Source organism: Pleurodeles waltl, chromosome 4_2, assembly GCF_031143425.1.
Source record: "Pleurodeles waltl isolate 20211129_DDA chromosome 4_2, aPleWal1.hap1.20221129, whole genome shotgun sequence".
Lineage (NCBI taxonomy): Eukaryota > Metazoa > Chordata > Amphibia > Caudata > Salamandridae > Pleurodeles > Pleurodeles waltl.
Window position 1 is genome coordinate 373,914,844 of NC_090443.1, and position 14,649 is coordinate 373,929,492.

General features: G+C 44.3%; 1 protein-coding gene across 1 annotated transcript in view; it reads right to left on the minus strand.

The window, feature by feature from the left end:
• NUF2 (NUF2 component of NDC80 kinetochore complex) overlaps positions 1–14,649 on the minus strand; it is a 218,344-nt gene that overhangs the window by 36,359 nt on the left and 167,336 nt on the right. Inside the window, exon 13 of the mRNA XM_069231491.1 lies at positions 2,844–2,979. Coding sequence (XP_069087592.1) covers positions 2,844–2,979 — 136 coding nt within the window. The remainder of the gene's footprint in view (positions 1–2,843; positions 2,980–14,649) is intronic.

The following is a 14,649-nucleotide window of genomic DNA, read 5'->3' on the forward strand; positions in this document are numbered from 1 at the left end:
TTAATGTTTACGTCCAGACCATAGTCACTACAAAAAACACAGAATTGGTTGATCAGGTTTTGGATTCCCATTGGCGATTTAGATATCAAAATTGTGTCATCTGCATATAGCAGACACAGGATTTTTTTCCCAACCAATTTAGGTGAATCATTTATACAGTTCTCTAAGTAGTGGATGCAATTATTGATATATAGCAAAAAAAGAGTGGGTGCCAGAACACATCCCTGTCTAACTCCTTTTTTAATAGCTACGGGGTCAGTCGACTCGCCCCCCTGGCCACATCTAATTTGAGCGAAAGTATTTTCATGCAGTTGAGCAATGAGTTTCAGGAGACCAGATGGCACTCCCATGTTTGATAATGTTGACCACAGCAGGTTCCTGGGGATCAAATCAAATGCGGCTCTGAGGTCTATGAAGACCACATAGAGATTACCCCTCCCCAGGTCAACATTCTTCCATGTTATTGACATGAATCTTAGGGCTTGGTCAACTGTACTCACTGCAGGTCTAAATCCTGCTTGTAGGTCAGAAAGAGCTTCGGACTCCATAATCCATTCCTCAAGATGGAGCAAAAGATGCTTTGCATAGATTTTTTGGGAGTTATCAAGGAGACTAATCGGACGATAATTGGCAGGGATGTTCGGACTTCCTTTTTTTAAAATGGGTACTATTTCGGCCCCTTTCCAAGTGGGTGGAGCGGGGGCCCCTGCTGCAATAGCATTGCAGATAAGGTTGAGATATGGTGCCCATATATCTGGTCTTGATTTGTATAGATCGCCTGGAATCTTGTCTGGGCCAGGGGCCTTTCCCCATTTCAAGGAGTCTATTGCTGCTCTTGTTTCGGTTAGAGAGAATGTGATCGGGGTGGTCTCATGGTTTATTGGGGCATCAGGGGCCCACAAAGATGCTTCAGAAGGCCCTTGGTATAGTTGCCCAAAGTGCTCTACCCATGATGCTGAGAGAATTGAGGAGCCAGGTGCGGCAGGGGAATTGCTACAGTCATCAGTTATTAGTTTCCAGAACCTAGATGTGTCGTTAGATTTAGCAGTCTCCAAAATAATAACCCATCTGGCCTCTTCCCAACTTCTGCGTGCCTTAGAACATTCCTTCTTATAAACTTTTCTGGCTGTTCTTAACAGCCCAACATGGCCATCTTTTATTGCTTCCAGGAGAGACAGTTGTGCTTCTCTGCAACAATTGTCAAACCAAGGAGCGCAGTGCTTTTTGTTAGGATTATTAAGAAACTTTTTTGTAAAAAGATGCTTTAAAGATTGGAACAAGTCAGTGTGGGCTGCTAAGACTCTGTCACCCTCCCCATTCTCATTTAGGCGGATCATACACTCCATCTGGTTGGCAAGCAGGTTGTAAATAGATGCCAGGTGTTTAGGGGAAGAATTAACAGATTCCCATTTTAGGTTGCGTTTGTTATTAGTTAGAGCCAGCTGGGAGGCATGGCTCTTGGAGTAGGGCACAGTAAACGAAGGAAAAAGTCCTCTGGTCGATAAAATCAACGGGTCATGATCGCTCTCAATTAGCTTTTGGACCCTCATATCAAACATGTGGCTCCACAGTCGGATGTCAAGAAGTATATAATCAATACGACTGCTGAGCCCTCCGCGCCTAAAGGTAGCTTGTAAATTTACATCCGAGCGCGAGCGACCGTTGCAGGCTCGGAGGCCATGGGCTAGTGTGATGTCGGCCAGTAAGCGTGCAGATTTATTCAGCCTTGGTCTTCTGTTGGAGACTAGCTGAGGGATGCCCCAATGGGCATCCTCTTCTTTACATATTCCTTGGACTAAAGGATTAGGTTCAAAAGTGACATTAAAATCCCCTCCAATCAAAACAAAGAAGGAGGGATTGTTTTTAAGAAAACTGTCCAAAATGGACAGGACATCAGAATCAGCGTGGGAGCTCACATTCCTGTTATAGATATTAATTAAAAGTAACGGTCTCTCTTCAGAAATCATTATTAATAGGACTTGCAAGTCAGGGCAACCCGTATCTATTTCTTCTATCTTGCACCTAAGAGAAGTGTTGATCCACACAAGCAGCCCTCCCGATGGTCTCCCAGAAGAGGACTTGCGTGCTGGAACCCAATAGCTTTTAAAGCCTAGTCTATATTTGGGTTCTAATGCCCACGTTTCTTGGAAGAGGCAGATCAGGTGATCATCAATAAGACTGCCCCATCCTGGACTTTGTAATTTGCTTTCCAACCCTGCTATATTCCAGCTGAGTACCTTATCGAGATCCTCTGTTTTTATGGACCCTGCTTTATTCTGAGGATATTTCCTACAGGGGGAGGAACTGCTAGGAACCATACTAATTCCCTCAGGTATATTAGGACCAGTGGCTTGCTCGCTATGTGCCATGTGAACCTCGCTGGATGTGGCCCCAGCTATATATGAATTAGGTAGGTTGGGCATACGGGTGGACCCCAGAATGTATGGAACAATTGACAGGGACGGAATACATTCCTCGCTGACTTGGCTCGTGGTGCTTGTGAAATTGTTTCTCGAAAGATCTTCATGGATTGTGGATAGGACTGGTGAGTCATAGTCAGGTTGCCATAATAAACCTGGGGGAGACCGCCATCCTATGTTCAGGTAGACTGTGGGTAGAGGTTGATGGGTGAACTTTAGGTAGATGGCTTCTTATCATGGTTGGTTTGACCGGAATTTGGGTACTCTGTTCTAAAAAGGATGAAGGTGGGTCCACCAACGTTAAGCTGCTGCTATGAGGTAGTTAGGAAAAATGTTTAATGCATACCAAGCCTCACCTTATTGCATTGTGCATAAGCAAAGTATGTAACATTGGACAATACAGATAACACTTTTTTTGCACACCTGAACTTCTGCTTTTTGTTCTTCTGAATGCTCTATAAGTCTTTTCGTCCTCAGACGAGTTTGCTGAATTTCCTTTTCCTTCTGAAACAGGATTCCGTTAGCAGCTTCTCTCTTCTCCCGAATACGATTGCAGGCCCTGGAGCACATGAAAACTAAGTCAGTGTGCAATACAGTAAACAGCTATTGACTGAAACAAGCAATGGCAAAACCAATAGGTCTTGCCTACACCAGAGCTAATGGCTTTGCCAATATGTCTTAGCCATGTTGTACACCAGCGTGGCTGCTGTTCAGCATGGACACAAGTTAGTGGCGTAAAGAAGAGTGGAGTAAAGTGGAATGGCGTAGAGAGTCATGGGGTGTTATGAAGTGGTGTAGAGAGTTGTGAGGTGGAGTGTTATGGAGTGGAGTAGAGAGCTGTGAAGCCGAGTGTCATGGAGTGGGGTAGAGAGTTGTGAAGCGGAGTATCATGGAGTGGCATAGAGTGATGTGGAGGGAGTAGAGTGTTGTACGAGCACAAGAGTGTAGACGGTCGTTAAGAGTCGTGGAGTGGAATGGAGCATGGTAGAGTGGCGTAAAGTGGAATAGTGGTAGAGTGGGGAGACTGTCATGGAGTGGCATAAAGCAGAGTGGCGTGGAAGGTGATACAGAGAGTGAAGTAGAGTGGTGTAGAATGTCGTACAGTGGAGTAGCAGAGTAGAGTAGTGTGTCAGAGTGGAGTGATGCAGAGTGGAGTAGTGTGTCATAGAACAGAATGGAGTAAAGTGACAAGGAGTGGCATAGAGAGGAGCAGAGTGTTGTGGCACAGAGTGTCGTAGAGTTTAATGGAGAAAAGTGCTGAAGTGGAATGCTGTAGAGTGGGCGTGTCGTAGAGCAGGGTGTTGTAACGTACAGTGGTACAGATTAGTATGGCATACAGTGCAGTGACAGTAGAGTGGCGTAGATGGCAGTGGTGTAAAGTGGAGTGGTTCAGAACAGAGTGGAGTGGCACAGCCTAGACTGCAATGCCGTAGAGTGGTGTAGAGTGCAGTGGCATAGTATACTGTTTCACAGTAGAGTGAAATGGCATAGTGTGTAGCGGTGTAAGGAAGCGTGCAGAGGTGTAGGGTGGCATAGAGCGCAGTGGCATAAAGGAGATGATTTCATAGTGGAATGGTGCAGGATAGAGTGCAGTGTATTGTCACAAGAACAACCCAATATGACCACGGGGACCAGGGTTAGTATTAACAATGTAAACAGTCCACCATGGATTTCTTCAGCACATGGGTCCCCATCTTCTAAATGTATGGGGAGACCACCAATCAGTGTATTTTTCTAACAGCCCAGTGGTAAGTTCTCACTTGAATTGCATATACAAAAGAATATTCAGACTGAGAAGGTTTCTGTTGCGGTTATACATTATCCAATACATATGCAAAGACAGTACAACTTAGTTCCAAAAGTGCAGATGACGCAGAGCTTAAGTGAGTGCATAAATACATTAAATATATACATAAGACACTATACGTTCTCCCTGGTCCATTACATAGTTTTTTCATCATACATGTGCATACAGTTGTTGCACAATAGGGATCACAATTAATCTGTGAACCAAAAAAGAGCTAAATGTAAGCGTCTCAACCCTGTATGAGGCTAAGGGTCTATTCAGGACTAAGTCATCTGGCTCAGTACCTATGGAATGAAAAATTACACTATATTATCTCTTTGGCAATAATATAGTGTCATTTTTCAATCCATAGGGTGCTTTTATTCATTTCAACGTCCTTTTGAATTGATGTGTCACGTGACATACTCCTTAATGGTGAGTGAAGGAGTTATGGATCCATGTTACTTTGGAACAGTGATTCACAACAGATGTGGTTCATATAGACTGATGAATGGCCTGGGTTTCTGTCTCCTTATATTTGAAGGTATTGAGCCAGATGACTTGGTCCTGAAGAGACGCTTTCACTCATATGGGGTCGAAACGTTGACATTTACCTCTGATCCACACTGTCCAAATGATGTACACACATGTAAGACAAAAAAAACTATTTAATGAACCAGTGAGAACGGATGTTATTGTATGTATCTATTTTATGCATCTACGCAGTCACTTAAGCATTGTGTGGTCTGCACTTTTGGTATTAAGTCATATGGTCATTGCATATCTATTCAATAATATATAACAGCAACAGAAACATCCTCAGACTGAGGATTTTTTTGTATATGCAATTTGAGAACTGACCATTGGGTTGTTAGAAGAATACAATTATTGATGGTCTCCATAAACATTTGGAAGAAGGGTAGAGTGCAGGGGCATAGAGCGCACTGGCATAGAGTAGTACAGAGTAGAGTGCATTGGCTTACAGCGCAGTGGTATAGAGTGCACTGTTGCAGACTAGTGGTATAGATTGGAATGGCCTAGACTTGAGTCGTGAAGAGTGCAGTGATTCATAGTAGAGTGGGGTAGAATGTAGTGGTATACAGTAGAATGGTGTAGAGTAGATTGAAGTGGCGTAGAGTGCACTCTCAGACTACAGTGGTGCACAGTAGATTAGAGTGGCATAGAGTACATTGGCATAAAGTGGCGTGTAGTAGAGTGGTGCAGAATAGCGTAGAGTTCAATGGAGGAGAGTGCAGTATTGTAGAGTAGACTGTGCAGAAAGCAGTTATGTAGAGTATAGTGATGCACAGGAGAATAGAGTGCCCTAGAGCTCAGTGATATAGAGTATAATGATGCAGTAGCATAGTGCTGCATAGTAGAGTCCAGTGGTGTAAAATGTAGAGGCATAGAGTTCGGAGGTGCAGTAGAGTGGTGCAGTGGCTTAGAGTAGAAAGGCACAGAGTGCAGTGTTGCAGAGTAGAATATCGTTGAGTGTTGTGGTGTATAGTAGAATGGCAGTGGCGTAGAGAAGAAAGGTGCAGAGTAGAGTGGTGTAGAGTGCAGCTGCATAGAGTACTGTGGTACAGAGCAGAAAAGAGTGGCGTACAGTTAAGTGGTGTAGAGTATAATGGTGCAGTGGCGTAGAACTTTGAGAAGTACAGTATAGTGGCATAAAGTTCAGTGGCACAGAGTAGAATGGCGTAGAGTGCATTGGTTTTGAGTAAAGTGGTGTACAGTGTATTGGCACAGAGTGCAATGGTTAGTGTAGAGAGCCATGATGTGGAGTACAGTGGTTTAGAGTAGAGGGGCACAGACTAGAATGGTGCAGACTACATTGCAGTGGCACTGAGTGCATTAGCACAGAGTCAGGTGACAAAGAGAGCAGTGGCGTAGAGTATAGATGTGCAGAGTAGAATAAAGTGGGGTAGAGTGCAATTGTGCAGAGTAGACTGGCAGAGTGCAGTGGTCTAGAGTACTGGTTTTGAGTGCAGTGGCATAGAGTGCAGTGGCACAGCGTAGGTTAGAGTGGCTTAGAGGGGGCTGGCAGAGTGGAGTGATGAAGAGTGGTGTAGTAGCATGCGGTGCATCGGAATAGATTGGTGTAGAGTGGTGCAGAATAGAGCACAGTGGCAAAGACTGAGGTGATGCAGAGTAGGTTGGCAGAGTTTGGTGGTGGAGAGTGCACTGTTTCAGAGTAGTGTTGTAGAGTGTAGTGGTCTACAGTGCATTGGCGTAGACTACAGTGGTGTAGCAGAGTGGTGCAGTGGCACAGAGTAGAGTGACACAGAGTGCAGGGTTGCAGAGTAGACTGTCGAAGAGTGAAGTGGTGTATAAGGGAGTGGTGTAGAGAGCATCAGTGCAGAGTTCACTGGTATACAGTACAATGGTGAAGTACAGTAGGCTGGTGCAGTGGCAGAGTAGAGAGGCATAGAGTGCAGTATTGCAGAGTAGACTGTTGTAAAGTGCAGTGTACAGAGCAGTTGGTGCAGAGTAGAATAGAGTGGGGTGCATTTCAGTGATAGAGTATGATGCTGCAATGGTGTAGTGTAGAGTATAGTGGCGTAGAATACAGTGGTGTAGAGTAGATTGGCATAGAGTGCAGTGGCATGGAGAGCATTGGTTTTGAGTAAAGTGCTGTGGAGTAGAGTTACGCAGAGGTTAGAGTGCAGTGATGCAGTGTGGAGTGGCATAGATTGGAGTGGTGCAGAGTACAGTGCAGTGACTTGGAGTGGTGCAGAGTAGAGTGGAGAGGGGTAAAGTGGAGTATGCATAGTGTGGCAGCACATTGCCATTACAGACAACGCATCTTCGATTGAAATGATCATTACATTGCACAGACATACAATTATAAAAGTATACAGTACACAAACTAAACATGTGGAAATGCCATCACCTAGTGTATTTATTTTTTTAACATATTAAAATATTTGATTATATCATACAGCCTTCCTCCAACACACCCCAAAGTAGCCAGCATGACTGTCACATAAATCCTCCCACTTTGAAGTCAGATGAAGAAAGGTAAACACCAAGCTCCCCGGAAAACAGAGCCTGACATAGGACTTCTGTCTTTGAATGCACGGCAAATGTGAAAGATACTAATAAGATTTAAAGGCCTGTTTAGAGAAAATGAACACTGGTAGAAGAATACAGTAAATAGGAGTTTGGTAACGGAAAGGACAAGCTCAAACTGGACAGCCTAAAACCAATAAATCCAGCAAACGGAAAGCATGTAAATGTGAGTTACAAATCACAAAGCCGATGGCAAGGGATGGGTGGAATGCATTCTCAGGGAAGCTCTCCCAATGTCCCCAGATGTCCTTAGCAAACCAGTCAGATGCGCTGTTTGGTAGGCTTTGAACTAAAAAACACACAAAATTCACATGAAGGACAGTTGGATTTGGTCTCTCTCTTGGCCCAATATATGAAGAAGATTTGGTACTTAATAGCTCTTGCTGGCTCGAATGGGATGGGCAAGATGGACAGGATGGGCATGACAGTGCTGTGCAGCTAGGGGAGAGAGGACGCAGAGACCTACCTGAGCCCAGCAGCACCCACAAAGGGGCCTTGGAGACATGAAGCAGAGCGTTCCTTGCCACTCGAGCTTGCGATGCAAGGAGAGGCAACGTCAACAATGGCAAGTGGCAGTGACTGCCATAAGGACTTCGGTGTCTCTCTCCTCCTTTCTGGTGGCATGCAGGCGGCGGGGCTGGGGAGAGCAGCCCAACTGAGGTTGCGATGCAATGAGTGGCAACGTCAACAATGGCAAGTAGCAGTGACTGCCATAAGAACTGCGGTGTCTCTCCTCCTTTCTGGTGGCATGCAGGCGGCGTGGCTGGGGAGAGCAGCCCAACCCAGACGTAAGAAAGGGAGGCAGAGGAAGCACAGTTTTTCTGGCATCTTGTACAGTGCGTAAATACTTACAAGGTGACCTGCTTTAGTGTGCCTCTAAAAGGGCCTGCCTGGCTGGCTTGTAACACTGAGGCAGTTTTTGCTCCTGTTTCCTCTTTTGATGGGAGAATATTATTGCCTGCAATCAGGGCTGAGCCTGGAATTATATTGGCAATAATTACCTCAGATGACTTGGTCCATCGGTGCTGCTGGGCAAACTAGTATTCTGCATTGGAGGACCGTGGGCGATGGCCACTAAAGGAGGGTGTGGAAGAGCCTCAATGAGTTTCTCCTCTGGTCTATGCTCCACATCCAAAAGCGCTTGGCACCAGGGAAAAGTACTTTATCCTCATCTAATATAATAACTTAGGAGACGGATGAGAGTGGGGAGTGTTTGGAGGACATCAAAATCTGGAAAAACGAATGCCCCATATCGCAGGAGTCTTCTGCAGCGAATACACACTTAGAGGGAGGCAGGTAGGGTCGAGAGAATGAGGAAACAGATGATATCGAGGTATCAAACCCCCTCCTGAAGACTTACTGGTCCTCTGTTAGGCACATCCCAGAAAACAATAGACCAGTATATACACCATGTCAAATCATTGATGTTGTCTGTCCTTTAGGGGCTGCCCAAGACTACTAGGCCTTACGAAAAAAAATCTAACGATGTAAACAATAATAACTCAGGGGCCGTCCGAGACTATAGCTTCTCCTGAGGTCTCAACGGAATGATCTCTATCCCCTAATTCTATTTCCTCTGACCCGCTTGCAGGTGCTCCAGCAGCAAGTGGCCGCATGTTGGATAAGATGGAGCCTGGCATCCATATAAGGAAGTGTGGCTTGAACGGGCGGCGTAATGTAATTACAATGGCTGGGCTAAAGCAGCATGACACACAGGGGAACGATGCGCCACAGCAGACCAGGTCTGAAGACTCGGCTGCCATAGACATTGAAAATATTGCCACTAATCAGCAGGAGTCAGCTGAGGCCTTCTTTTCTCTTTTCGACTCTGGCAGTGTGTCCGATTCAGAGATGGCAGAGCTAGATGATGAGGGCATAAGAGAAGTGGAGATTGGAAGGGCAGAGTTAGTGGACATCAGGAGGGTGATTTTTGCCAGAACCTGATCTGGGGTCAAGAGAGTACCTCAGGCAAGTTGCAAGGGGTGGGAATGCAGTGGTTGGCATGGCTAAGGTATTAACAACTCAGCAGATAGAGGATCTGGTCAATAACATATTTGCGTAAGGGAAGCTAGACCCTGCACGGATGCTAGGAGAGGAAGAAATGCTCATGGACCCAGAGGAATTGGAACTTAATCCTACACATTCTATTCAGTCCTCACAGGAGACTCCTCCATCCTCTCACTCCACAACTCTAAGGCCTGTGAAGACTGTGTTCAGGGGGCCTAATATGTTGGAGATGAGGCAAAGGATGGGAAGACCCTGAATCAAACAGACACCCCCTACTCTGGCTATCTATGATCTTCTGCAGCTTTACAGAGAGGAATAATAAAAAGGACACCCTCTAGTTGAAGACAGCACACTTGAAGATGCAAGTGGTCATCAGAAAGTTATCTAAAAATTTAGACATTCTTCATACACGACTTGGAGACCTGGAGGCACGGCAGGCTACCCTACAAGGTACTGAGAAAGAGAAACAGCGGCTTCAATTAGATGGTCTTACCACAAAATTGGAAGATCTGGAAAACTGTTTGCAGAGGAATAATCTCAGAATGCTAGACATCCCGAGGGCAGGGAGGTAGATGACCCAAGAAAATATATTGTTTGTCTTTATAGAAAAACTTTTTCCAGCTCTAAGTGACTGGGATATGGACTACATGATTCAAAGAGCACACAACCAGGGTGACCAGTGAAAGTGTTTCCCTCACCATTTTTTCTATTGCATCAGTCGTACATGTACATGGGGCTTCTTCCTTTTATTTCCAATGGGCACAACCTATTCTACTCAGAATCCCCCATCACCACATATACCAACTATACTACACCTATCTTGCATCACCTTTATCAACTGTACCAAACTCAGAAAATTGGCATCTCCACATCTCGCCTTAAACCACCTCTTATATCCTATAGTGAACCACACTTATGCTCTACTTTGTCCTGGAGATTGTGTCAATTGATAAATGCTATAAGGAATAAACTTGTCAGTTACTGCCCAGGTTCATGGAGGGATGATCTTGTAAACATCTATATGAGATTACATGTATAGACCAACAAGTGGAAGGGAATAACATTACCTCACATTTCTCAGCAGTAATTGCAAGTGAAACTAGAACTATTGAACAGATATTTCACTTTCAGCTTTTGTTTTGAAATCTATTCATAGAGGAAGAGACTGTTGCATTGATTTGAAAACTGCTTTTGATGGTTGAAACATGTAACCCTTTGGCTGGATCAGACAAGGTTTGAATTACCCATCTGCCTGATGTTGGCAGGTAATACTTTGTATTATTATGTAATATGTACAGTATGGGGCCCGATGTAAAACCACAGCCAGATTTCTTGTTAAATGGAGAGTTTGTATATAAGGAAATGTGGTGTAATATATGGTGTGGTTGTGCAACCTCACCATGTAATACACTCCCGAAATCACTTGTGTCTAGTCAGGCTCATTTGCTAAACCTTAGCTCAACCCTGGGTAGTTATAAGTTTGAGAAGTCAGGCTTAAATAAAATAAAAGTATTTAGGTGTACCAAAATAACACACTAAGAAAGTCACATGACGCAAATGAAATCCATCACCAATTTATAAAAATATATCTTATTTTGATGAATCTTTAGACACAAAAACAACAAAATTCACCAAAGGGTTTTGGAATTGACCCTGTATTCTCAGCAAGGAACATCCTCTGAACACCACTGGACGAACCACAAGTGCTTCGACTTTTCCTTCATGAATAACACTGCATGCCACTGGATGCGGAAAATTCTATGTCATTGACAGGGGTCTTCCTGGGGCCACTCCTCAGTCAGGTGGGGCGAATTTGGCCACTGTGGTCGATGTCCTTCAAAGTCCTCTTTGGTCCAGTTGCAACTGGACTACTGGTCTCCGGGAAGAGTGAAACAAACGGTTCCCTTTGGTGAAGGCCAGTGTCCATCTTTAGTGACCAAACTGTGTTTTGATGACTCTCACAGACCCAGCAGACTCTGGTGAAACATGTGTTGTGGGACTCTGTCTTCCAGACTGCATGTTGGAGGTCAGTGGCATTCAACCGGTTGTGGCTACTGACTGGCCAGGACAGGTTTCTTCAGCTTTTGTGACCCTGGTGCTGTAACCAGAAGTCAGTGATCTGACTCTGAGTTCACCTCTTTTGTGTGAGTCTCGGGAGTGACTTTTCCACAAACCAGGTACCACAGGCACAGTCATCTTTGCTAACCCAGAAATTAGCTGTGCTGTCCAGTGGTTGGTGCAGCCTTTCTTGCCAAGTCCAGGGAACAGCAGAGCTGTCCTTCGGACCTCTCTCCATTCCAGATGTAATCTGACGTAGGAGTGCCAGGGGCGCCATAGTTGTGCCCAGAAAGCCCCCCTCTGGAATGTGGATGTCACTTCCAATGGGCTACCACGTCCAGTCCCACCTGATGACGACTTCCTGCAAAGTGTAACATCTAGCTATTCCAGACTGCACTTTTCTGCCCACTTCCAAGATGGTAAAGCCTCTTGCTGTGTGTGTTTGGTTTGGGAGCCCACAATAGAGGTGTGACTATCTTAGGGCTACACACCCATGGAAAAAACTGTTTGGCAACTGACCTCGCCTCCCTGTCGCTGACACCAACCCAACTATCTAAACGAAAGAGCAGCCTCTCTCGTGTGTGTCCACCAGTTGCCCTTCAAAAGCAACTTCCCCTTTGAAGCTTGCCTTTTGGAATCACAACCTGTGTGACTTCATACCAGGGAGAGGCAATACCTCTTTCTATGATGGATCTCTATTGTTCCCATTCCTGGGACTTGTTCACAATTCTCCCCAGGAGAGCAGAAGACTGTCTTCTGGCCAGTACCTGCAAAGGGCCACTGGAAAACGTTGGTAGCATAGTGGCAACTTTCTAAAACTGCATTTCTTTAAAAGTTGCATTAAATTGGACTTGGGCATCAAGCCAGATTTAATGTAACTTATTTTGATACCTTTAAGTACCAGCTTTAGTACTTCCATACAGAATTTAGCACAGAACCTACAATCCAACAGAAGCATCTGACCGTAAGAAAATTACTGCAAATTATCTAGAAGAAAAAAAGTGTATATTTAAGAATTCTGTTTTGTGCTTCGAACAACCGCAAAGCTTAAAAGACTTATTTAAATGAAATACCTCGGAGTACAATTGAAACAATACATTTTCAACAAAGGAATACCATTTTCAGATACTATTATTTTGTTAATTTATTTCCATTCCCCCCCCTTTTTTTCCGGTAACAGTCAAATGCATTTGGGTGGGGGGGGGAGGGAATAATGTTAGCCTCCGGGTCTTTTATGAAATTCAGATTCTCTTGCCTTTATGATTGGAGAATCGCTATTTCATTACAAGACCAGAGGCTCCCATATGTATGTTGACAGCCCTTAAGTAACACATCAGACATGTGCTCAACTGGTTTTCGGTAATGTTTCGCGAAGGTAGAAGAATAAAACCAATCAGCGGCTCAGAATATCCTCCAATCTGCCACCTTTATAAAATGACTGGCTAGCCATTGTGCCTCTCTTAGAATGCGCTTCGAATTTCTACAAATCAATTCAAGTTGATTGCATAGTCCATTTAACCCATCTAGCAATGGAAGTTGTAGAAATTGCTTTTAAAAAAAAACTATAAAGTTGTTCAGTCCCATACTGCAAAATTCACTCATCCTGCATTCGCACTTCTTCATGCAGTTCACTACACATCGTTTTTTTTACAAAAGTCAAATTTTGGGTAAAAGATTGTTTCAGACCTAGCCTTTGTTCTTTTTGTAATCTCAAATGTCAGTCTAAACGTATTGTAAACTCTGCTACTTACCTCTAAAGTCTTCAAATCTGACACTCGTCGACAACACACTAAACTAAGTAAAGAGGCCATCTTCATATAGAGTCTCCAAGTTCAAATACCTATTGCTATGCCAAGTGGTAAACATTGAATGGACTAGATAACCGTCTCAAAGAGTAGTGTACTTAGATCTAGGCAATCTTCTTAATCTAATGCTTTTGAAGCACCCAGCAGACCAAAAGATTATTTTCAAGAGATCTATCATTGACCAAACTATGTCCAGCAGAAATTGCAGACCTATAACAGTTCAGTGTTCTATAACTAAGGCCCCTGTCAAACTGTTCTACTAGAAAGTCTACCACTTCCCCTATAGGAGCCCCCAAGCACCAACAAACCCATGATTTACAGATTCCTTTACAACTTTTATGTGTCCCCGGTACCCAGGATTTTTCCAGGAGTTCCTCAGCTCTACACGAAAGGCCTGACATATCTCTAGATCTCCTGATACTTTCCATGGAAGAAGGTTCAAAGTCCCATTCAGGACCAGAGGATGATATTCTCCATCCACGTTTAGCAGTAGCCTTCGCCCTGAGAGGATCAAGAAAGGTGTGTCTCAAGTAAGTTTCAGACCTGCTGGGAACCAGGCTTCTGAAACCCAAAATAATCGGGACAAGAGCGCACCTTTCCTGCCGGAACTTCTGTAGAACTCGCCGAGACATTGTGAAGGGGGAAACGCATAAGCATTGTTTCCTTTCCATGTCTGAAGGAAAGCATTCAACCAAGGGGCCCCCGGATCAGCCATCCAACTGAAGTAACTCTCTATTTGAAGAGTCAATCTGCTCCAAAATAGATCTAGCTTTAGGGGATCCCAGATCTTCACTAACCTTTTGAAACAAGCTGTGTTCAGCTTCCAATCGCTGTAGTCTCGCAAAAACCTTTGAACTCAAATCTGCACTGACATTTGCCTACCCAGGAAAATATTCTGCCCTCAGGTTGATCTTTTGTTCTAAGCAGAATAGCCAAAGTTTCTTTGCTAAAGTTGCAAGATCTGTAGATTTTGTGCCAACTAGACGATAATAAGCAGCAGCAGAAACATTGTCCATCTTGAGCAACACTGCTCTTCCTTGCAAACACTTTTAAACTCATAAAGGCATAAAGCCCAGCTTCGAATTCTAAATAATTTTTATAATGACCTCAAGCCACCAGTATCCTGTGAACCAAGACGTGCACCCCAAGTGCGCTCCCATCCGATTCCAGTACACAATGCGGACAGCACCAAAAATCGCCCTGCTGTTCCAACCATCCATTGTTTCCAACCACCAGGACAGCTCTGCTTTGGCCTCTCCATCTAGGACTACTTTGTCCCCACACCACAATCCTTTATGAAGGACTCTGCCTTTTATCATCTACAATGCCCGGTAGTGTAAAGGACCAGGAAAGATGTCTGAATAAAAGAAGATAAAAGACCTAAAAGTCTGGCTAGTTCCCTCAATTAAATGTTCTCTTGTCTGAGTACAAACCTTAACTCCTTTCGAATCTTTGTGATCTTCTTTAAGGGTAACAATAGAAGATCATTGACTGTGTCTAT